The sequence below is a fragment of the Bradysia coprophila genome, unplaced genomic scaffold, assembly GCF_014529535.1.
Source record: "Bradysia coprophila strain Holo2 unplaced genomic scaffold, BU_Bcop_v1 contig_151, whole genome shotgun sequence".
Lineage (NCBI taxonomy): Eukaryota > Metazoa > Arthropoda > Insecta > Diptera > Sciaridae > Bradysia > Bradysia coprophila.
In genome coordinates, this window is record NW_023503423.1 from 5,413,715 (window position 1) to 5,436,518 (window position 22,804).

Below are 22,804 nucleotides of genomic sequence, written 5' to 3' on the forward strand. Positions count from 1 at the left end.
TTGGTTAAACATGTACGATTGAGACAAATCATTGTTTTTTGCGGCTGTTCGATTGAGTTTGTTTTTTTTTGTGCGGAATTTTTGTAGACTTTTTTCAATGCATTACAATCGTACAAATTGCAATTGTGATTGTTGATGGTAAAAATTGATTGAAATAATAGACGTAACCAACGTGTGTTACAAAATATTGTAGAATTTAGCAATCGATTTTGTTTATCAAAAGATTGGATATGATTTTCATACACTGGTCGTTGGATTGGTATCTTTTAGATGCCCGTGGAAGAGGGTCCATCAAAAATACTCCATCAAAAAAATAAAAAGACGCATAGCTTCCATAAACTGCCCCAAAATATTGGAAAGAATTCTGTTCCTTCTTGTGTAAAAATTCAACGAATGATAAAAAAAATCTTCGAAAACACACATAGCGTATCATTAGAGCAAGACCATACAAAAACAAACTTTTTTTGCGATAAAAATTTTGAGTTTCATTGCATTTTAGAAAGAGTCTTGGAAAGTTTCAGGTCCATCATAAATGATCGTTTATTGACTCCAACTAAATGAAAGACATTTTTGCCTTAAAATAAAGTCACTAGCAATAACACTTGTCAAGCGACAAAAAGCGCGTACACTTGCATATCTATCCTAATATATTTCCTGATATTTATTGTAGGGTAGACGGTAGACCCATAAATAGATGCAAGATTTTGAGAGAGTAAACGTATATAACGTCTTATAAAAATGTGCTATGCGTTGAAGGGTGTGTTTTAACTCACACGAAGAAATCATGACTCCTGTCTGCAAAAAGAAGAAATGGCACGCTTATTCCTCCAAATTTTTCCTATGTTAATGCTAGGAGCAGCGTTGATATTATAAGTTACGTAGACAGAATTCAAAATTTTCACTTTTTTAGAATTTTACAGACGACGCAACATCATCTTAGAGATAAATCTATTACTTAATTTATCACATACGTGCGGTGTTCCGATGTCAAAATTACTTAACTAGAAGAATAATTCAAAAATTATGCTTCAGGTATCAGTTTGTATAAGATGAATATTTCGTACGATTTTACGTAGAATTTTACACCAGCACATGAAGGCGATGACATTTTTGGTAGTTGTCAGTTTACTTTGTTTTTATTTAATATTCGGGACAATTTATCTTTAATTTACTGTGAAAATATTGTGTAGACGCATTTTTTCGAATGTGGTTTATATTAGGAGAAGAAAAAACTTCTCAACTTTCAAGTGTTTTTTATGAATTGTGTCAAAATTGTGCTAGTTCGAAAATATTTTTCACGGAAACTTTTTGCAAATATTTTAATCCATTGAAATAAATCACTCTTCTTAGAGTACACTTCCATCTCAGAGAGGTTCCAACCTCATCCCCAAGGTATTCGTTCCAACATTTTATTATTTTTTTTTTAATTCAAAAGATTCGCGCTAATTTGCCCACCAATTCTCACACTATCAAATATTTTTACGTAATTTAGTTCGTAATTTCCAGTCTATATATAATTCGTCTAAGGTCACTATCAGTCTCGGCAAGCCTCTACTTCTTCGTGACAAGTGTGTAATATATATTGATAGACTTTTGTCAGATTTAAATTCAATCTTTTACTATGCTGGTGCATGTAATAAGGCTATTACATGTATAGGCAATAACCTTTACATCACTCGCATAGTAAAACGTCGTACTACACAGGGAAAATAAAGTGATATCTCGTATCACGATGAGTAAAAGTACCTCGGGCTGCCGCCCTCGGATACTTTTTCTCATCTGGATACGAGATATCACTTTACTTCCCTTGCATAGTAATGTACTATTACTTCGTTTGTTTTAGTTTTTCCTTTACTAGGGAGGCAAAATGGACTTTCCCTCCTTCGTAAAGGAAAACGTCATGCTACACTCAAGAAAAAATTTGATATTTCCTATCACGATGAGTAAAGGTACCTCAGACCAAAGCCCTCGGTTTAACTACATTTCGCATGGCCTGATTTCAAACTGTTCCGAGCATTAGTTCTCATTACAAATGTTTGTTTACCTTTAACAAGCAAAAAGCGTGTTTTTATTTGAAACGTCTCTGCAAAGTGACACTACCGGCATAGTTTTGTCGATTCCTCAACCGGAGCACTGGTCCGACATCCGACTGTAAGATATTTTGTAATGTGAATAACTTGACTCATAATTAAAAGTTAACACTCAAAATCGCAATCTATCCATTGTATCGGTGCTGCAAGAATAGATAAGGCGTGGGCTTGCTTCCCAAAAACGCAGTTGGGTAATTGAATAAAAGGCGCTTCTGAATGACCAAGGATATGGGCGGAGATACTACCATTCAGACGCGCAGCCTAACACAATAGTTCGATGCTAATGACACCTTTTTTATGGACCTCCGTGAGTATGACGAAAAAGCAACCATAGACATGAAACAGATGCATTAAGCTAAAGGTGCAGTTGTGGTTCTTTGATTTACCCACATATGGCCAGAAACAAAGTCCAATCAAAAACGAGCCGTTAATATAACACATGAGGCACGAGTACACGAGTAGCACTTTCAATCGAAAATTTGCTGATCCCTTCTGTTATTTACCTATGTTCCGTTGAGACGTTAAAAAGGTCGCAACATTCTGTAACTGATATTGGTTATTGAAAATTGATGCATAAATGATTTACGCTTTGTGCACATCGATAACAGGATAACGACTACATATATAAACGACAAGGTCTGACTAGTGTGATCTTATAATAGCAAAAAGCATGTTTAACAAATGAAGTAAAAGATTTGAAAACAATCTCATGAAAATACTTAGATCGAGTGAGATAATAGATCCTCTAGCTAAATTGCTGACATGCTTGCCGTCTGTGAAGGCCAAAAATTGCCAAATTTATTTTCCTTTGAAGTCTGACCTTCTGAATATCGAACTCGATACAACGTCCTGACACAGTGCGACTGCATATTGAAAACAGTCAAAATCATCCAAATATTACGTTGCACCAGACGAAATTACAAGTGCAAATTTGAGGCGATCTTATAAAGATCGTTAAACCGCTTAACATTGCTTCAACCGATTTTTTTCGCCATTAAAAAAACATTTTTCTTCAATGATTTTCGTTACGGAACAAAATTGGTTTTTCTGAACCAAGCCAAATCGCACGGTATATAAGCCTTTGCATTTGAGACAGACGACCAGTATTGTTTACATTATCACTCAGTTAAGTACGGAAAGAAAATATAATACGACTGACCATTGAATCGAACGTAAAAAATAAATAAATTTGAGAATGTCGCTGCGCGTAGTCGGTTTACTTATTGTCGCATTTATTTGCGTACACGTTCACGGTGAGAGCAAAGTGCGAAAAATGTTTATCGAACACTCGTCATCGGATTTGGATTCAAGTGCATCGGGTTACATTTATCGCCAAGACGGTTCTGGACCAGCCCACATTGTTTATTTGGATACCAGCGATGTGTTAGGTCAAGGAAAACCTTTAGCATACACTTTTAACGGAGATTTGGGTGCTCAATCAGCTCAATCATATGTGCTAAGCCACAGTGGAACTGCCGTACGTCCATCATACTTGTACTACGGAGCCCAAAAACAAGGTGCAATTCATAGCGAGCCACAACTGAAATACGATACTCATCAAAAGTATAGAGCTCCCTATCAACCAACAGTGGCATACAATCAGCCCATTAGATATACAGGACCAGTAACTTATAAAACTTACGTCGGACATAAGGCTCCACAACCAGCTCATTATACTCAAGAACCAGCTAAACCGATTGCGTACAAAAAACCACAAAATGATGAAAGCGTTGAGTCTGTGGAGAATGATAACGAAGACAGTGGATCGCATGAGAGTTATTCATTTGGTGGCAGCGGTGGTTACGGTTACGGTGACGACGGACTGTCTAGATATACACATCAAAATTATGATTCTGGTGATCATGGTGACCATGAGTCTCATTTTAAGAAAGAGGATGGATCCGAGTTTGGCGAAGAGGATTTTTCGAAAAAGGGCGAAGAAGAGCATAAAGGATACAAAAACGATCATGAGTTTGAGAAGGGCGAAAAAGGACACTACGAGAAAGACGATCATCAGAGCCATTACCATCACGAAGGTGAAAAGAAGGGATCCGAATATGACGAGGCCGATCACTACGGCGAGCACCACGAAGGCGAAAAGAAATCGAAGGGCGGCAAATATGGCGAAAAGAAAAAGCACAAAAAAGGATCGAAAACCACCGGTTATCACAATGTGTTCCACAAAGACGAATATAAAAAGGATCACACCTTCTACGACGATGGCGACCATAAGGGAACATTTCACAAGTATGTGACTTGCACCTTCTGTGTATGAAATAGATTTTTTTAATGAATTTAACTTTTCAGATATGGATCCGACCACAAATACCATAAGAACGATCAAGGAGAACATAAGAAGGGCGGTCATCATGACTCTGGTTTTCATGAGGATCATCACAATAAGAAAGGTAAAACCGAAAAAGGAAAGCACGAGAAAGAGGACAAAGGCTATCACGGCAAGCATGGTCATGATGAGCATTATCATCATGAAGAAGATTATGGAAAGAAAGGTAAATATTTTCGCCGTTCACATGTGAATGATCGACTCACCACTGATGGTATTTTCAAATGTCTTACACAGGTGGCGCTCAAAAACATAGCGAACATGGATATGCTGAATCTGGTAAATCGCATCGGTAGGCAATTGCTTTAAAATGGTTCCTCATGGTGGTGAATGTTATATGGATATCAGTTTGTAGTAGTAGTAGTAGTTGTTAACGAGCACATGCCTTCTTTTTTACTGTAATTTATTTTGTAAATTATTATACGAATAAAATTGTTTTCGATTTAATTCGATTTTTGTGATCAATCGCCGTAGACAAAAATCTCAATTCCAAAATGGATTTCCCTTGGCGCATTTCCCAATACCATACGGTCATTGAGGCTGTTGAAGTGTTGAATAAAAAAAAAGACAATTTTCCACATCGAAATTAAATTATCGCGCTTATAACCTACAAATTAATGGATTTTTTCCCTCTGCATTGGATCTCTGGTGGAACTAAATTCAATTTACAACAATAATGATATAACCATGGCAGACATTATATCACATCAATTTTTGTTTTGTTTAAAGCGCAAAGAAAAAATCACACTAATGCCCGTCCCGACATGCAGATTTACTTACCATTTCGGAAAGAAAATAAATTAAATAAGTTTTACGGTTGATTGGGATTTAAATCATTATAACTGGTACAACGATACTGTGCCAAAGACTCATAATTGTACATGGCATTCCTAATTCAATATAGAGAGAGAGAAAAAACGCGGCTGATTTTCACCGAATAAATCGACGTAATTTAAAATAGCTGTGACGGTATTTGAGTAGATTCTTGCCACTGAGTGATAGTTTGTAGGAAATTACGAGGCGTGCGATAATATCAATCAATATTGAATTAGCGATCTATGACAATGGTAGATTGAATAATAATATTGTTGAGAAAACGAGATCATAGGAAGTGTATACCAGCAAAGTGAATATTATCATCTTTTCTCCGTGTAGAATTTGTTATCAGCACAAGCTGATCAATGTGGAAAAATAATGAGAGCATCAAATCCATGAAATACGAAATCATTGTCAATCGAAAGTCTTTTCGCTTCAAATTTCGGCAATTGCTTGTTTTCCACGCCTCTAACTACTTTTTTTGTTGAGTAGAAACCCTACTTAAGTTTGAGGAGAAGAATAAGAAAAAGAAGAAGAAGAAATTTGTCGAAGCAATGTATATAGATTTGAGGAAGGCTTTCGACACGGTGGACACGAATCGCTTGGTTCGTAAATTTAAGCGACTGGGTCTGTCCGATAGTGCGACGAAACTCTTACAGCACTACCTTCTGAATCGTGAAACCGCAACTACACTCGGTGAATGCTCCATCAGATTCAGAAATGTTAACATTGGCGTTCCTCAAGGTTCGAAATTGGGTCCGTTGGAATTCATAATTTACATAAATGATCTCCTGGGACTTGACCTCATTGGACAGATGGTGCTGTATGCTGACGATGCGGCCCTAATATACGCTGCTGATACACCCGAAGCTTTGCAATTTGCGATGCAACACGATGCGGATTTGCTCCACGATTGGCTGTGCAGAAATCTGTTGTCAATTAATGCATCCAAAACATGCTACATGTTGTTTGGCCGTGCAAGAAATATTCCGGAAGTAAATGTCACAATCAATGGATCGACGATACATCGTGTATTTGAGTATAAATACCTCGGATTAGTCGTTGATGACGGTCTCACCTTCCACAAACATGTTGATCACGTTAAAAAACAAATTACGCCTTTCATTGCATTGATGTGGCGAAAAGGAAAATATATTCCTGTAAAGAGTCGTCGGCAACTGTACGCCTCGTATGTTCAGAGCCATCTCCTTTACATGCTACCAATATATGGGGAATGTGCCCAGTATAAGATGAAGGAACTACAAACGCTGCAAAATCGCTGCATTAAAGCTGCGTTCCGCTTGGACAGGAATACTTCTACGACCTACATCTACAGCACTTCGATTATGCCTGTTACCGAATTAGCTAAGGTAGAACGGATTTGTTTGGTCTACAAGTTGGTGAATTCTCGGACGAAACACAATTTTCGATTTCATACAAACGAAAATGTGCACGGAAGGTCAACCAGACGTGATTCTATGATCCATAATTTCAACGTTTATTCGGCAACGGCTACTGACTTTGATGCACCGAATGTGGCTCTGATGCTAGCAATCGACGAGTTTAACCGTGTTGACGACGCGGCATTCGACTTCCTTTAAGACATTTCGCACTAAAGTTAAGTTAAAAGTGATGCAGGAGAGCGTTGCTTATGACGTGATATCGCCTTTTGTGTTTGTTAATTGATCTGTGATATTTTTCTGCAGATGGTTTCTCAGCCGATTTTCTGTGATATCTTTTGTTTTTGTTTTTTGGCTTTATAACTTTTTCTATTGAATTTAATTCATGACTTGGACCATGTTTTCTTAATTTAATTTATTTTGGACGAATGGTTATCCGAATTTAAAAAAAATATATTTGTGTTTACACTTGCTTAAGCCTAATATTTAGACGAGAATTTATTTATTTAATTTCAATTTACTCAATTTACCCTATTGTGCTTAACCCACTTGATTTATGAATGTTTGTTATACATTGTGTTCCACGCAGAAATAATGGAATGATAAATAAATGGTTTTTTTTTTTAAAAAAGAAGAGTTAAAAGAAGAAGAAGAATAGTAAGACGAAGAAGAAGAAGAAGAATAGTAAGACGAAGAAGAAGAAGAATAGTAAGACGAAGAAGAAGAAGAATAGTAAGACGAAGAAGAAGAAGAATAAGAAGAAGAAGAAGAATAAGAAGAAGAAGAAGAAGAAGAAGACTCAAGACGAATTTTACAATGTACAATGCAAGAAAAACATCACACAATTTTCACCAATTTACCAGATGTCCGGTTTTGTACTGAACATGAGTATCAAAATTTACCTTAATTATTTAACAATCTCAGGAACTTTCCGTTTATGTCCCATGTTCAATTCATTCGTGTTTGTTGCAAGATGAAAATTATGCAGCTACAGGTAGCAATCAGAAAACAGGTGTCAATTTATAGTCCTACATTTTTACAAATGTAAGTCGAATGTGTGAATGCACTGCCCGATTGTGATATCTGAAAAATTAAAGACGCCCGTCACCCGTGTCGGTGCGTTCACTTTCTCCTCAGAAATTAAACATATCTTTTCAGTAAAACCAGCAAATTCGAATCTAGCAACAGAAACTTTGAAATAAAAGGTTTTTCCCAAAAACTCTTCACAATTATCTAATGTTTCCGATACGTCAAGAGTTAAGATACGACCATTCGTTATAAAAGGTTTGCTGATAAAAGCGAAGATTTTTTTAAAAATAAACATCAGTCTCATTCGTCCACACCTCCAAAGCTGAGAATGAAGTTCCTAATATTAGCTGGTCTATTCGCCAGCGTTTTTGGTGAGGAAAAATCGAAAGAACTTAGTACACTTCGATATCGGTACACTTGCACTCTTTTACAGGCCAAGAGCATGGTGGACTAATGCCGCTCGATTCGAATGTGGGGCTTATTGTCGGTGGTGAGGAAACTACAATCGAAAGATTTCCGTGGGTAGTGTCACTGCAACGATTTGGGGCGCATTTTTGTGGTGGTTCCATTATATCAGCGACGCGAATTCTGTCTGCTGCACATTGTACTGTGGGCATACCACCCACTTCCATATCTATTCGTGCTGGATCAACCAATAATCAGTCTGGTGGACAATTTATCGCTGTTAGCCAAGTTTTCAACCATCCACAATACAATCCCGCGACAATCAACAACGATATTTGCGTAATGGTTCTCAGCTCGGCATTAAATCTAGCTCCTGCTGGCGTTTCTCCTATTCCATTACCAGTTCAAAGTTCTGGTGTACCAGCTGGTGGTAAGATATTTTATGATGTGCACATGGGCCGATTGCCCATTAACACGACTGTTTAAAATTTTTATTAGCAATGGCTGATGTCGCTGGTTGGGGTGCCACGTGTGAAGGATGTACTTCAACGAATATACTAAGATTTGTCACCGTTCCTGTCTTGACCAATGCAGAGTGTAACACAATGTATAGTGGAATGATCACAGCTGGTATGCTTTGTGCTGGATTTCGTGAAGGCGGTCGAGACGCATGTCAAATGGATTCTGGAGGGCCGCTCACATTTAACTATCAATTGATTGGTGTAGTGTCCTGGGGTATAGGATGCGCTAGACCTAACTCTCCCGGAGTTTATGCTAGGGTAGCGCATTTCAGAAACTGGATCGATGCAATGATGTAAATTGTGTGGACATTTGTCGAATAAAATTGTTTTTAATGAAAAAAGGATTTCAAGACTTTAACTCAGTTGACGGATCATACGGATACATTTTAATCAAAATATTGAAATACTGACGTGAAACAAATTACCTGCTAGCTTTACGTATCATACACATACTATCTGAGCTGAGATACAATTTTAATCATCGAGTTGGTTACTCGACGATAAGATACTGGTAAAAAACTAATTTCAGTGGTTTTCCATTCAGTTAAGTGTCATCTAAGTAGTATGCACAATTGTAGCTAGGGGCCAACATTCTACAGATAATCCAACGAAATATAAACCATTCTCCAAGGACCGACCCAATTTTTGCCACAGCAGGAAAGACACCTCTTCATACCAGTATCGGTAATTTATTATCGGTTGAATATTGGTCATATTTCACTGACGATGGTTGTGGAAGTAATGATGGTTGTGGATATACATCGCGATTTTTCGAAATGGGTGGAAACAGCTACGGTCAAAATATTATAAGAGCAACTATTTAAAGGCGCCTGTAAATAGTCTAAGCTCTAGTTGCAGGCAAGATAGATCGAGAATACTATATGTTTTTGCGCCTGCAAATAGTCTCTTTACAATATTTTGGCTATTTGCAGGAGCTTGTAAGTAGCGTCAAGAATTATTAATAGACTGATCGCAGGCGCCTACAAATATCTAAAATATTGTAAAGACACTATTAACCATTTGCAGGCGCCTGTGAATAGCCACTTCGTTAAACTTTATAATTGAAATTGTCTGAGTTATTAAATTTTCAAACTCGTTTTTATGGACTACGACATAAAAACCAATATATTCACTTGTCAACTAGCGGCCGTATTCAGATAGATAAATATCGTTTTATCTACCAGTCAATAGGGGTAAGCCGTTACGACTCGTTTGGTTACTTTGTGTTTTCAACTGTTATATGACGCTAATGTCATAAAATAATATAAAAACAGTCTGGGTGAACCTGTCACAAACGGCAATCATAGTAATAGTTCTACTATTCAAACTATTACTTCATTTGATCTAAGATTTTCATAGATTGATTTCAGAAATCTTTTACTTCATTAGTTTTAAACATACGTTTTGCTGCATAATACCTCATCAGTCAGAGCTTGTCGTTTATACTTTATTTCGTTGTCGATGACTGCCTGCTCTGCACTCGGATATATCCCGCTTCGCTACACTCGTTTTACAGATATTCACTCACGTACACAATGAAACTCGTGCGTTCGTGACACACTTGATGAAATAGTAAATATTACGAACTTCGTAGATGTAGCGCATAATTGGGGTAAACCATTATGGTTCGTAAAGTTCGTGAGTGTGTCCGTTTTCGTAGATCTTTGACATACAATATATGGTAGAAATGTCAAAAGTTCGAAGTGACGAAATTGAAATACTTACGCATTTTACGAACCATAATGGTTTGTCTCTATTGTGTGATAAGTTTTGTTGTTACATTCAAAAAAAAGTTCACTTACGAACATTACCAACCACAATGGTTTACCCCTCTTATTCCTACTTTTGTAACAGTATTAAGTGGTATTTTTTCAATCGATCTCAATCAGTAGAGCTAATAATCTTGATATCCATAGTGCTATCTCATTAAATATGGACTCCAAAGTATGAAAATTTTATTTTATTTTTAAGCAGTTTTTGTGTGAATTTTGTTGACCTTAGAAGAAGTGCAGTAGTGTATACTCACACGAATACGAGACTTTTTTGGAGTGTTACTATTTTAGGCATTTTATAACGATGGAATGAAAAGTGCAGAGGTTTTCGTGTAAAGTTTGCTGATCCAAAGTGAAACTTGTTTAAACTTCCTTTACTTATAAAACTAATTAGTAATTTAAAACTTTTAAATTAAATTCTTAAAATTTCACAAATTTACGATTTTTAAAGTTTTTCTAGAGTTTTTAGAGACTTAATCTTAAAAAATTCTTAAAATTTCCAAATTTAACAATCTTCATCATTTTTAAGAATTACAATTTCGAATAATAAGCCCTGGGTTAAGCTGAGGTCAAACGAAAACGTGACTGAACAATATACCTGCGTTGCGTGAAAAATATGAATTTTAATCAATTTTTTGTTAAAAATTCTTCTCAGTCACTAAACTATGCAAAGCCGTCGAAGTGGATTGTTTCCGTATTTACTGGTTTGTCAGTTTTCATCATACATACCGTCCAAAATGAGTGAGGCTAAGAATTGTGATAAAATAATTATTGTTAAATGAGAGAGACTGAATCTTTCAATATTTGTTTACAACATAGGATCAGACAAAAAGTAGAATTAGAACAGTATGCCTTCAATCAGGAATTCAATGGATACAAAACGATTTTTTCATACAATCTTCCCAAGCAGTACAATACCGAGATTGGTCCCGAAAGGTTACTCCAAGATTTCAATTGCTCAGTTGACAAATGCCGATTCACAACAAACCCAGTGTACAAAACAACAGCGGATTTGGTTATATTTTACGACTATTATGTGCCCTTAAACTACACCCGGCCACAAAATCAAATTTACGCAATATTCCAACTGGAAAGTCCGTTTCATACCTACATAATGCCTCAGGGTAACATATTTGTATATAACTCATTCCATCGTTGTCTTCATTCCATTCGCAGAATTGTTAACAATTCAGTAGAAATTTCTTTGTTCTATCCTTAAATTCTGAAAGAATTCGGAGAGTGATATGAAGGGAACAATAGAATGAGCCTTATTAATAGAAACGGCAGATCATCTCTGGCTAGCGCAATGTTATGATACGAATATTGAAGTCAAAAATTTTGTGTCAAGTAGTAGGAGATGAAGTAACAGATTCAATGACTTGGTTGTGATGCGTTTGTCGTTTCTCGAAGGTTTTTATTCTAATGATGAGCTCATGTTATATGTCCCAATTCAGATGTATTCAACTGGACCATAACGTACAGATATGACAGCACCATTCCGTCTCCTTACAGTAAATGGGTGTATTTCCGCCAGGATGTCAAGCAAAAAGAACAACATCACAATTATGCAGCGAATAAAACGAAAATGGTCGCTTGGTTTGTTTCCAACTGCAACGACAAAAACGGCCGACTCAAGTATGCACATGATTTGCAGAAACATGTTGGGGTGCGGGAATCATTTCATTTTCCATCAGGGTATTGAACTTACTTAATTTGAATTCCAAAAGGTCGATATCTATGGCAGTTGTGGAAACTTGACTTGTTTGCGTGAAAACGAAGACCAATGCTTTGACATGCTTGACAAGGACTACAAATTCTATTTGGCCTTCGAGAACTCAAACTGCAAGGAGTACATCACGGAGAAGCTGTTCCGGAACGCACTGCAACATAACGTGTTACCAATCGTGATGGGAGCGCCGCCAAAAGACTATGAAAAATATGCTCCGCAACGATCGTACATTCACGTCGATGATTTCGAGTCGCCGATGAAACTGGCCGAATATTTGCATGAATTGAATGGAAACGACGACATGTACAATGCGTATTTTCAATGGAAAGGCACTGGGGAATTTGCTAAGCTCAATCATTTATGTGATGCGTGTGCTATGTTGCACACTGGTGAAATCATCTCAACTCCGAAATCGTTCGAAGATGTGAATAAGTGGTGGAATGCACCAGGAATTTGCACAAGGCACTCATGGCGCAATGTAAATTCTCAGAATTAAAATTTGAAAAAAAAATATGAAGAAGTTAGTTCAAATGTATTTAGGTTTGTCCATCGTTATGTGTATAGCCTACGAGACGAAACTAGTTTCCGGAATAGGTCAGAGATTCCACTTCTCAGAATTAGCCTGCGGTATGGCTTTTTTATGGCTAGAGATATTCGCTGGTAGAAAAATGAAATGCACCGAGGATCGCCATCAATCTTTTGTAACTTTTTTGACAAAAAAAAGAAGTCTTTCGCTTCATTTGACTATGGGCCAATCGCTTCGGCTGCTGAAGCAACAAAGTTGTAATTTTAATTTTTTACTTGTTGGTATACAGTCTGTGTTTTTTTACGAACTACTTGATCCGCTGTTCATACAGCTTTCACCGAAGTTTGTTGTAAATATGATTATTCGGATACTTCGGATATTACTGGACCGAAGTGATCTTGCGGTAATGTCATTTGGTTCGGAGTGGTGTGAAAATCTTCCTTGAAACTCAAACTGTGTCGACCGGTCGATTGTGCATGTCCGCCGCAAATACAAATACACCCGAAAATACTCAAAATAACAAATATCCAACCAAATACTACGTTTTAGCCTGAAGTACAAAGGAAGTGGCCATTATACGTTTTTGGGCTTCGTAATTGTTCACCTACAAATTCGATCCTTAATTGGATATTCGCCAGAATAGGCTCTGGCGAATAGCCTATTAAGGAGCTAATATTTGAAATCTAAAAACCTAGGATCAGTTCCCAGGTCGTCAGAGACCATTTGAAACATTTTAGCTGCAACAAACGAGAACACACCGTATACAATACGAAAACAGTTGCATGTTCCATATGTTTCTATTATATCAAACAGGTGGCTTTTTTGAAGGTGTTGTGTCATACGAAATTTTTTACATATAAATTACTTACTTTTCGCCTTATCTACTGTCATATTCCAATAATGTTTCCATTTGTAGAAAAGTTTTAAACGACAAATTTGTTTAAATGAAACAACACACATCGATTCAAATCAGTAGTGCTAATAATTTTGATATAAATAGAGCTGTCTTATTCAATATGGGCTCCAAAGTATGAAAGTGAATTTTAAACATTTTTTATTCTCGTTTTTGTGTGAATTTCGCTAAAGTGAATATCGAATGGCTATGAACACTACTTTACATACTAGAGTCGTCGAAACAAAGGTATAATAAACAAATCCGCAAGAACACACGGAACCCATTTATCGATTGAATTGGATTGCAGCACAAGTTCACTTCATTGTAGTACTTAAGACTACAATCAAATTTTTGCAGGCTGGAAATACGTCTCCAATATTCATGCATTCATATTCACCACATTCCATCATTTCTACAATGTTTCGAGGAGAAGCAGCCGATGTCAATATCTCCGGTCAATGTAAACAAGCTGTACTGAACAGGCCCGAACTGGCGATTCCCGAAGGGCCATTTGCTTAAGCAAAAATTTCAACCATTTATTGTTCAAACAAATGAAGCTTATTTTAGCGAACATAGACAAAATCTTTAATTTCCAATCGCAATTTCTCTACTGATGCCTTTCTCTCAATTCTTTCTCCTATTTCCAATAAAAGTTTTCCTACTAAGGCCTTTAACTAATAAATTTTTCGATTTCCAATCAAAAATTTTCCTACTGAATCAGTAGTACTGAGGCCATTCTGTTAACTTTTTCATTGAACTGGAAATCGAAATTTTCGAACTGAGGCCTTTCTCTCATTTTTTTTCGATTTTCAATCAAACATTTTCCAATTCACTTAGTGGTACTGAGGCCATTCTGTTAACCTTTTCATTGAATTGGAAATTTTGATTGCAATTCAAAGAAAAAATCAACAGAGAGGCCACAGTAGAAAAATTTTGATTGAAAATGGAATAAAGAATTAACGGAAAGAGACCACAACAGAAAAATTTCGATTGGAAATCGAAAAAAATAGGAGAAACGCCTCAGTAGGAAAATTTTGATGGGAAACCAAAGGAAGAGTAGGGCCCAAGCAGAAAAATGTCGATTGGAAATCGAAGAAAAAATTAACGGAATCTCCTAATCAAAATTTGTATACTTTCACTAGCGAGCGAAGTGAGCGAAGTTTTTGAAATACATTTTTCGTGTACATTTTTATATTCTCATCGAAAAATTTTCCCTGAGGTATTGGCAAATGTCCCAATTTTCCGTGTGATGTGGCGGAACTGTGTGATTCACTTACACTGTGTAAGTTAATAATTATTATGTGGTAGGAGGGGTAATGAGATGTACATAACACGAACGAGCGTTAGCGAGTGTGTGTGCTATGTACAGAAGTGTAACGATCGAGTGTAGCGAACGATAAACAATATTAATCAGTCATACGAATCGAGGGCCTAATTGGAAAAAGTCGCCCGAACGGATGGGCCTTTTGACTTTTTCCCCGAAGGGCTTTTTTGAGCCAGTTCGGGCCTGGATGCAAGTTAACATTGAGCCGGGAGTATATGGTTATTGAGCTGTGCTTAAATTGGATCTATATTTTTTTTTAGATCCGCTTTGCAGTGTTTATTGTAGTTACTTTGGTCAAAAGTTCATGTGACAAGAGTTGAAGAGTTGAAAACTTCAGTTTTCGCGTGAAGTATGTTGATTGAAGGTGAAAACTTGTCACGTCATTTTTATCCTGACACCACGGTATGAGTTGCGTCATAGTTATTTACATGACAAGGGAACAAACCTTGAAAAGTCCAGTTCTTTGTTCTTTGTGTGAATTTTCGAATCATACGAAAAAGAGACTTTTTCATTTGTATCTAGTAATGGATGCTGAGAGCGTCGAAAGAAGTGCGTGAAACATGAAAACTCCTGAGACTAATGGCTAGCTAAAATCCTAGAACTGGTACATTAATCATTAGAATATCTGAAATGAAAAAGTTTTGGTTCACGGAGGCCCAAGAACCAAGGAGTTACATGTGAGCTAGTGTGTAAAGCACACGATATGAGCTGTGACGTAGCATTTGAAAGAACGGCTAAAAATTAGGTCTGAAATGTAAATGTCCACGGTAGCTCAATGGTAGAGCATCAGCCCGGAAAGTTGAAGGCTGTAGGTTCGTGACCCATCAGTGAACCAAAAAAATTTCATTTCAGATTTAATTGAATTTTAATCAGTTTTTTGTTGTTACTTCTTCTTAGTCACTGAACTATGTCAAGGGGCTGAAGCGGATCGTTTTATTATTTTCTGGTTTGACAATATTCTTCGTATATACGTTCCAGTATGGGTTAGCTATGATTTGTGATACGGTATTATTAAATGAGAAATGTTAACATTTACAACATAGGAGCAATCGAAAAGTGGAATCAAATCAGCATGCGTTCAATCAGGAACTAAATGAATACAAAACGATTTTTTCCTGTAATTTTCCCGAGTATTTAAAAGCACCGACTGGTCCCGAAAGATTGCTGAAAGATTTCAATTGCTCAGTTGACAAATGTCGTTTCACAACCGACCCAGTGCACGTACCAAAAGCCGATCTGGTTATATTTTACGAACGTTATGTGCGCTTAAATTACACTCGGCCACCAAATCAAATTTACGCAATATTCCATCTAGAAAGTCCATTTCATACCGCTAGAATGCCTTATCCAGGTAGTGTATTTATGTATCAACCTTATAGAAACGGCTGATCATCTGCTATCGTCAACGATGACAAAAATAATCGATGTGTTCTGACAAGTGTTTATGATACGAAGTGACAGATTTTGTATCAAGCAAATACTCTCTCTAGCAAAACAACATTCTTTTGATACTATCAAAACCTTATTCATTTGTTTGTAGAGTCATGCACTGTTGACTAATTTCTAATTTTACATATAAAATGCGAAGCCTGCGTTGCGGTTTTTACCACGCTAATAAATGTGGTTAGGTTGCTAGAGAGTGTATCGATCAAGCACTAGGAGAAGGAGGGGAAGTAACAGATTCAATGACTTGGTTGTGATGCGTTTGCCGTTTCTCGAAGGTTTTTATTCTATGATGAGCTCATGTTTTATGTTCCAATTCAGATGTATTCAACTGGACCATAACGTACAGATATGACAGCACCATTCCGTCTCCTTACAGTAAATGGATGTATTTCCATCCGGATGTCAAGCAAAAAGAACAACTTCACAACTATGCAGCGAATAAAACGAAAATGGTCGCTTGGTTTGTTTCCAACTGCAACGATAAAAACGGTCGACTCAAATATGCACATGATTTGCAGGAACATGTTGGGGTGCGGGAATCATTTCATTTTCCATCAGGGTATTGAACTTACTTAATTTGAATTCCAAAAGGTCGATATCTATGGCAGTTGTGGAAACTTGACTTGTTTGCGTGAAAACGAAGACCAATGCTTTGACATGCTTGACAAGGACTACAAATTCTATTTGGCCTTCGAGAACTCAAACTGCAAGGAGTACATCACGGAGAAGCTGTTCCGGAACGCACTGCAACATAACGTGTTACCAATCGTGATGGGAGCGCCGCCAAAAGACTATGAAAAATATGCTCCGCAACGATCGTACATTCACGTCGATGATTTCGAGTCGCCGATGAAACTGGCCGAATATTTGCATGAATTGAATGGAAACGACGACATGTACAATGCGTATTTTCAATGGAAAGGCACTGGGGAATTTGCTAAGCTCAATCATTTATGTGATGCGTGTGCTATGTTGCACACTGGTGAAATCATCTCAACTCCGAAATCGTTCGAAGATGTGAATAAGTGGTGGAATGCACCAGGAATTTGCACAAGGCACTCATGGCGCAATGTAAATTCTCAGAATTAAAATTTGAAAAAAAAATATGAAGAAGTTAGTTCAAATGTATTTAGGTTTGTCCATCGTTATGTGTATAGCCTACGAGACGAAACTAGTTTCCGGAATAGGTCAGAGATTCCACTTCTCAGAATTAGCCTGCGGTATGGCTTTTTTATGGCTAGAGATATTCGCTGGTAGAAAAATGAAATGCACCGAGGATCGCCATCAATCTTTTGTAACTTTTTTGACAAAAAAAAGAAGTCTTTCGCTTCATTTGACTATGGGCCAATCGCTTCGGCTGCTGAAGCAACAAAGTTGTAATTTTAATTTTTTACTTGTTGGTATACAGTCTGTGTTTTTTTACGAACTACTTGATCCGCTGTTCATACAGCTTTCACCGAAGTTTGTTGTAAATATGATTATTCGGATACTTCGGATATTACTGGACCGAAGTGATCTTGCGGTAATGTCATTTGGTTCGGAGTGGTGTGAAAATCTTCCTTGAAACTCAAACTGTGTCGACCGGTCGATTGTGCATGTCCGCCGCAAATACAAATACACCCGAAAATACTCAAAATAACAAATATCCAACCAAATACTACGTTTTAGCCTGAAGTACAAAGGAAGTGGCCATTATACGTTTTTGGGCTTCGTAATTGTTCACCTACAAATTCGATCCTTAATTGGATATTCGCCAGAATAGGCTCTGGCGAATAGCCTATTAAGGAGCTAATATTTGAAATCTAAAAACCTAGGATCAGTTCCCAGGTCGTCAGAGACCATTTGAAACATTTTAGCTGCAACAAACGAGAACACACCGTATACAATACGAAAACAGTTGCATGTTCCATATGTTTCTATTATATCAAACAGGTGGCTTTTTTGAAGGTGTTGTGTCATACGAAATTTTTTACATATAAATTACTTACTTTTCGCCTTATCTACTGTCATATTCCAATAATGTTTCCATTTGTAGAAAAGTTTTAAACGACAAATTTGTTTAAATGAAACAACACACATCGATTCAAATCAGTAGTGCTAATAATTTTGATATAAATAGAGCTGTCTTATTCAATATGGGCTCCAAAGTATGAAAGTGAATTTTAAACATTTTTTATTCTCGTTTTTGTGTGAATTTCGCTAAAGTGAATATCGAATGGCTATGAACACTACTTTACATACTAGAGTCGTCGAAACAAAGGTATAATAAACAAATCCGCAAGAACACACGGAACCCATTTATCGATTGAATTGGATTGCAGCACAAGTTCACTTCATTGTAGTACTTAAGACTACAATCAAATTTTTGCAGGCTGGAAATACGTCTCCAATATTCATGCATTCATATTCACCACATTCCATCATTTCTACAATGTTTCGAGGAGAAGCAGCCGATGTCAATATCTCCGGTCAATGTAAACAAGCTGTACTGAACAGGCCCGAACTGGCGATTCCCGAAGGGCCATTTGCTTAAGCAAAAATTTCAACCATTTATTGTTCAAACAAATGAAGCTTATTTTAGCGAACATAGACAAAATCTTTAATTTCCAATCGCAATTTCTCTACTGATGCCTTTCTCTCAATTCTTTCTCCTATTTCCAATAAAAGTTTTCCTACTAAGGCCTTTAACTAATAAATTTTTCGATTTCCAATCAAAAATTTTCCTACTGAATCAGTAGTACTGAGGCCATTCTGTTAACTTTTTCATTGAACTGGAAATCGAAATTTTCGAACTGAGGCCTTTCTCTCATTTTTTTTCGATTTTCAATCAAACATTTTCCAATTCACTTAGTGGTACTGAGGCCATTCTGTTAACCTTTTCATTGAATTGGAAATTTTGATTGCAATTCAAAGAAAAAATCAACAGAGAGGCCACAGTAGAAAAATTTTGATTGAAAATGGAATAAAGAATTAACGGAAAGAGACCACAACAGAAAAATTTCGATTGGAAATCGAAAAAAATAGGAGAAACGCCTCAGTAGGAAAATTTTGATGGGAAACCAAAGGAAGAGTAGGGCCCAAGCAGAAAAATGTCGATTGGAAATCGAAGAAAAAATTAACGGAATCTCCTAATCAAAATTTGTATACTTTCACTAGCGAGCGAAGTGAGCGAAGTTTTTGAAATACATTTTTCGTGTACATTTTTATATTCTCATCGAAAAATTTTCCCTGAGGTATTGGCAAATGTCCCAATTTTCCGTGTGATGTGGCGGAACTGTGTGATTCACTTACACTGTGTAAGTTAATAATTATTATGTGGTAGGAGGGGTAATGAGATGTACATAACACGAACGAGCGTTAGCGAGTGTGTGTGCTATGTACAGAAGTGTAACGATCGAGTGTAGCGAACGATAAACAATATTAATCAGTCATACGAATCGAGGGCCTAATTGGAAAAAGTCGCCCGAACGGATGGGCCTTTTGACTTTTTCCCCGAAGGGCTTTTTTGAGCCAGTTCGGGCCTGGATGCAAGTTAACATTGAGCCGGGAGTATATGGTTATTGAGCTGTGCTTAAATTGGATCTATATTTTTTTTAGATCCGCTTTGCAGTGTTTATTGTAGTTACTTTGGTCAAAAGTTCATGTGACAAGAGTTGAAGAGTTGAAAACTTCAGTTTTCGCGTGAAGTATGTTGATTGAAGGTGAAAACTTGTCACGTCATTTTTATCCTGACACCACGGTATGAGTTGCGTCATAGTTATTTACATGACAAGGGAACAAACCTTGAAAAGTCCAGTTCTTTGTTCTTTGTGTGAATTTTCGAATCATACGAAAAAGAGACTTTTTCATTTGTATCTAGTAATGGATGCTGAGAGCGTCGAAAGAAGTGCGTGAAACATGAAAACTCCTGAGACTAATGGCTAGCTAAAATCCTAGAACTGGTACATTAATCATTAGAATATCTGAAATGAAAAAGTTTTGGTTCACGGAGGCCCAAGAACCAAGGAGTTACATGTGAGCTAGTGTGTAAAGCACACGATATGAGCTGTGACGTAGCATTTGAAAGAACGGCTAAAAATTAGGTCTGAAATGTAAATGTCCACGGTAGCTCAATGGTAGAGCATCAGCCCGGAAAGTTGAAGGCTGTAGGTTCGTGACCCATCAGTGAACCAAAAAAATTTCATTTCAGATTTAATTGAATTTTAATCAGTTTTTTGTTGTTACTTCTTCTTAGTCACTGAACTATGTCAAGGGGCTGAAGCGGATCGTTTTATTATTTTCTGGTTTGACAATATTCTTCGTATATACGTTCCAGTATGGGTTAGCTATGATTTGTGATACGGTATTATTAAATGAGAAATGTTAACATTTACAACATAGGAGCAATCGAAAAGTGGAATCAAATCAGCATGCGTTCAATCAGGAACTAAATGAATACAAAACGATTTTTTCCTGTAATTTTCCCGAGTATTTAAAAGCACCGACTGGTCCCGAAAGATTGCTGAAAGATTTCAATTGCTCAGTTGACAAATGTCGTTTCACAACCGACCCAGTGCACGTACCAAAAGCCGATCTGGTTATATTTTACGAACGTTATGTGCGCTTAAATTACACTCGGCCACCAAATCAAATTTACGCAATATTCCATCTAGAAAGTCCATTTCATACCGCTAGAATGCCTTATCCAGGTAGTGTATTTATGTATCAACCTTATAGAAACGGCTGATCATCTGCTATCGTCAACGATGACAAAAATAATCGATGTGTTCTGACAAGTGTTTATGATACGAAGTGACAGATTTTGTATCAAGCAAATACTCTCTCTAGCAAAACAACATTCTTTTGATACTATCAAAACCTTATTCATTTGTTTGTAGAGTCATGCACTGTTGACTAATTTCTAATTTTACATATAAAATGCGAAGCCTGCGTTGCGGTTTTTACCACGCTAATAAATGTGGTTAGGTTGCTAGAGAGTGTATCGATCAAGCACTAGGAGAAGGAGGGGAAGTAACAGATTCAATGACTTGGTTGTGATGCGTTTGCCGTTTCTCGAAGGTTTTTATTCTATGATGAGCTCATGTTTTATGTTCCAATTCAGATGTATTCAACTGGACCATAACGTACAGATATGACAGCACCATTCCGTCTCCTTACAGTAAATGGATGTATTTCCATCCGGATGTCAAGCAAAAAGAACAACTTCACAACTATGCAGCGAATAAAACGAAAATGGTCGCTTGGTTTGTTTCCAACTGCAACGATAAAAACGGTCGACTCAAATATGCACATGATTTGCAGGAACATGTTGGGGTGCGGGAATCATTTCATTTTCCATCAGGGTATTGAACTTACTTAATTTGAATTCCAAAAGGTCGATATCTATGGCAGTTGTGGAAACTTGACTTGTTTGCGTGAAAACGAAGACCAATGCTTTGACATGCTTGACAAGGACTACAAATTCTATTTGGCCTTCGAGAACTCAAACTGCAAGGAGTACATCACGGAGAAGCTGTTCCGGAACGCACTGCAACATAATGTGTTACCAATCGTGATGGGAGCGCCGCCAAAAGACTATGAAAAATATGCTCCGCAACGATCGTACATTCACGTCGATGATTTCGAGTCGCCGATGAAACTGGCCGAATATTTGCATGAATTGAATGGAAACGACGACATGTACAATGCGTATTTTCAATGGAAAGGCACTGGGGAATTTGCTAAGCTCAATCATTTATGTGATGCATGTGCTATGTTGCATAATGGTGATCGCATGTCGACTCCTAAATGGTTTGAAGATGTGAATAAGTGGTGGAATGCACCAGGAATTTGCACAAGGCACTCATGGCGATGTTAATTCTCAAAATAAAAATTAGAAAAAAAAAATAAAAAAAAGTAAGTTCAAGTTTCATTATGTTTGTTCATCGCTATCTGTTTAGCTAGTGAGACGAAACTAGTGTCTACTCTTCTTAAGTTTCTTGGTTGAATGTGTAACTTCCTAGGTGATTCACTGAATTTGACAGATGAACGGAGAGTAAGATTAGTTCAGTTTTGTGTGAGCAGGCTTTTAGTGATCTATTCAACTCAACCTAGGCAACAGGGTTCAAGAAGTCCAATTATTTCTTATAGTTGAAATATTTCGTATAGTTTTTCGGTCTCGATCGATGATGTTGCAATTATATTTGGGAAAACGCTTTTGAGGACACACGTATGACCAGCTCCTTGTATTTCTTCGCCTGTGAACCATAGAAGGAGATGCTCGTTGCTGATTTTTTTTTTGAGCGCCAACCTTCGGCACTCACTACAGTTAAAAAAAAACAATTCACATCGTAAGTGCGCTGCAAATTCAGTGATGGTGACCAACGCAGCGTCAAATCACTTCCATTCACGATGTATGTTCCCTTGTACTATAAGGCGAAAACAAATGAGAGCATACCCAGGGCGTAGATTCTCATACCTTTCTTAACTTTAAGAATTCACGCCGTAAGTGCGGTCGAAATTCAAAAT

The 22,804-nt window shown here is 37.1% G+C and overlaps 5 protein-coding genes across 5 annotated transcripts; all 5 read left to right on the forward strand.

Moving 5' to 3' along the window:
• The first annotated feature begins 3,192 nt into the window (after positions 1-3,192).
• Positions 3,193-4,881, forward strand: LOC119074629 (hornerin-like). The gene is made up of 3 exons (XM_037180895.1): positions 3,193-4,337; positions 4,398-4,600; positions 4,672-4,881. The coding sequence occupies exons 1-3, from the start codon at positions 3,286-3,288 to the stop codon at positions 4,728-4,730; spliced, it is 1,314 nt and encodes a 437-aa protein (XP_037036790.1). The 5' UTR covers positions 3,193-3,285; the 3' UTR covers positions 4,731-4,881.
• Positions 4,882-7,900: 3,019 nt separating this feature from the next.
• LOC119074665 (trypsin-3-like) lies at positions 7,901-8,950 on the forward strand. Its single transcript, XM_037180946.1, has 3 exons — positions 7,901-8,050; positions 8,113-8,514; positions 8,583-8,950. Exons 1-3 carry the CDS (start codon positions 8,008-8,010, stop codon positions 8,900-8,902), a joined length of 765 nt encoding a protein of 254 aa, XP_037036841.1. The 5' UTR covers positions 7,901-8,007; the 3' UTR covers positions 8,903-8,950.
• Positions 8,951-11,114: 2,164 nt separating this feature from the next.
• On the forward strand, positions 11,115-12,602 carry LOC119074985 (glycoprotein 3-alpha-L-fucosyltransferase A-like). Its single transcript, XM_037181387.1, has 3 exons — positions 11,115-11,118; positions 11,832-12,043; positions 12,105-12,602. Exons 1-3 carry the CDS (start codon positions 11,115-11,117, stop codon positions 12,600-12,602), a joined length of 714 nt encoding a protein of 237 aa, XP_037037282.1.
• A 2,879-nt stretch (positions 12,603-15,481) lies between these two features.
• LOC119074986 (glycoprotein 3-alpha-L-fucosyltransferase A-like) lies at positions 15,482-17,386 on the forward strand. Its single transcript, XM_037181388.1, has 4 exons — positions 15,482-15,528; positions 15,895-16,202; positions 16,616-16,827; positions 16,889-17,386. The coding sequence occupies exons 1-4, from the start codon at positions 15,482-15,484 to the stop codon at positions 17,384-17,386; spliced, it is 1,065 nt and encodes a 354-aa protein (XP_037037283.1).
• A 2,878-nt stretch (positions 17,387-20,264) lies between these two features.
• LOC119074987 (glycoprotein 3-alpha-L-fucosyltransferase A-like) lies at positions 20,265-22,172 on the forward strand. Its single transcript, XM_037181389.1, has 4 exons — positions 20,265-20,311; positions 20,678-20,985; positions 21,399-21,610; positions 21,672-22,172. The coding sequence occupies exons 1-4, from the start codon at positions 20,265-20,267 to the stop codon at positions 22,152-22,154; spliced, it is 1,050 nt and encodes a 349-aa protein (XP_037037284.1). The 3' UTR covers positions 22,155-22,172.
• Positions 22,173-22,804: the final 632 nt, after the last annotated feature.

Excerpts from the sequence above, each read along its gene's own strand:
- LOC119074629 (XM_037180895.1), top strand. The coding sequence starts at position 3,286 with ATGTCGCTGCGCGTAGTCGGTTTACTTATTGTCGCATTTATTTGCGTA. Across the intron at positions 4,338-4,397 it reads CATAAGGGAACATTTCACAA|ATATGGATCCGACCACAAAT; the intron begins GTATGTGACTTG and ends TTAACTTTTCAG. Across the intron at positions 4,601-4,671 it reads AGAAGATTATGGAAAGAAAG|GTGGCGCTCAAAAACATAGC; the intron begins GTAAATATTTTC and ends TGTCTTACACAG.
- LOC119074665 (XM_037180946.1), top strand. The coding sequence starts at position 8,008 with ATGAAGTTCCTAATATTAGCTGGTCTATTCGCCAGCGTTTTTG. Across the intron at positions 8,051-8,112 it reads TCTATTCGCCAGCGTTTTTG|GCCAAGAGCATGGTGGACTA; the intron begins GTGAGGAAAAAT and ends ACTCTTTTACAG. Across the intron at positions 8,515-8,582 it reads TTCTGGTGTACCAGCTGGTG|CAATGGCTGATGTCGCTGGT; the intron begins GTAAGATATTTT and ends AATTTTTATTAG.
- LOC119074985 (XM_037181387.1), top strand. Across the intron at positions 12,044-12,104 it reads ATTTGCAGAAACATGTTGGG|GTCGATATCTATGGCAGTTG; the intron begins GTGCGGGAATCA and ends GAATTCCAAAAG.
- LOC119074986 (XM_037181388.1), top strand. The coding sequence starts at position 15,482 with ATGAAAAAGTTTTGGTTCACGGAGGCCCAAGAACCAAGGAGTTACAT. Across the intron at positions 16,203-16,615 it reads CGCTAGAATGCCTTATCCAG|ATGTATTCAACTGGACCATA; the intron begins GTAGTGTATTTA and ends GTTCCAATTCAG. Across the intron at positions 16,828-16,888 it reads ATTTGCAGGAACATGTTGGG|GTCGATATCTATGGCAGTTG; the intron begins GTGCGGGAATCA and ends GAATTCCAAAAG.
- LOC119074987 (XM_037181389.1), top strand. The coding sequence starts at position 20,265 with ATGAAAAAGTTTTGGTTCACGGAGGCCCAAGAACCAAGGAGTTACAT. Across the intron at positions 20,312-20,677 it reads CAAGAACCAAGGAGTTACAT|GAGCAATCGAAAAGTGGAAT; the intron begins GTGAGCTAGTGT and ends TTTACAACATAG. Across the intron at positions 20,986-21,398 it reads CGCTAGAATGCCTTATCCAG|ATGTATTCAACTGGACCATA; the intron begins GTAGTGTATTTA and ends GTTCCAATTCAG.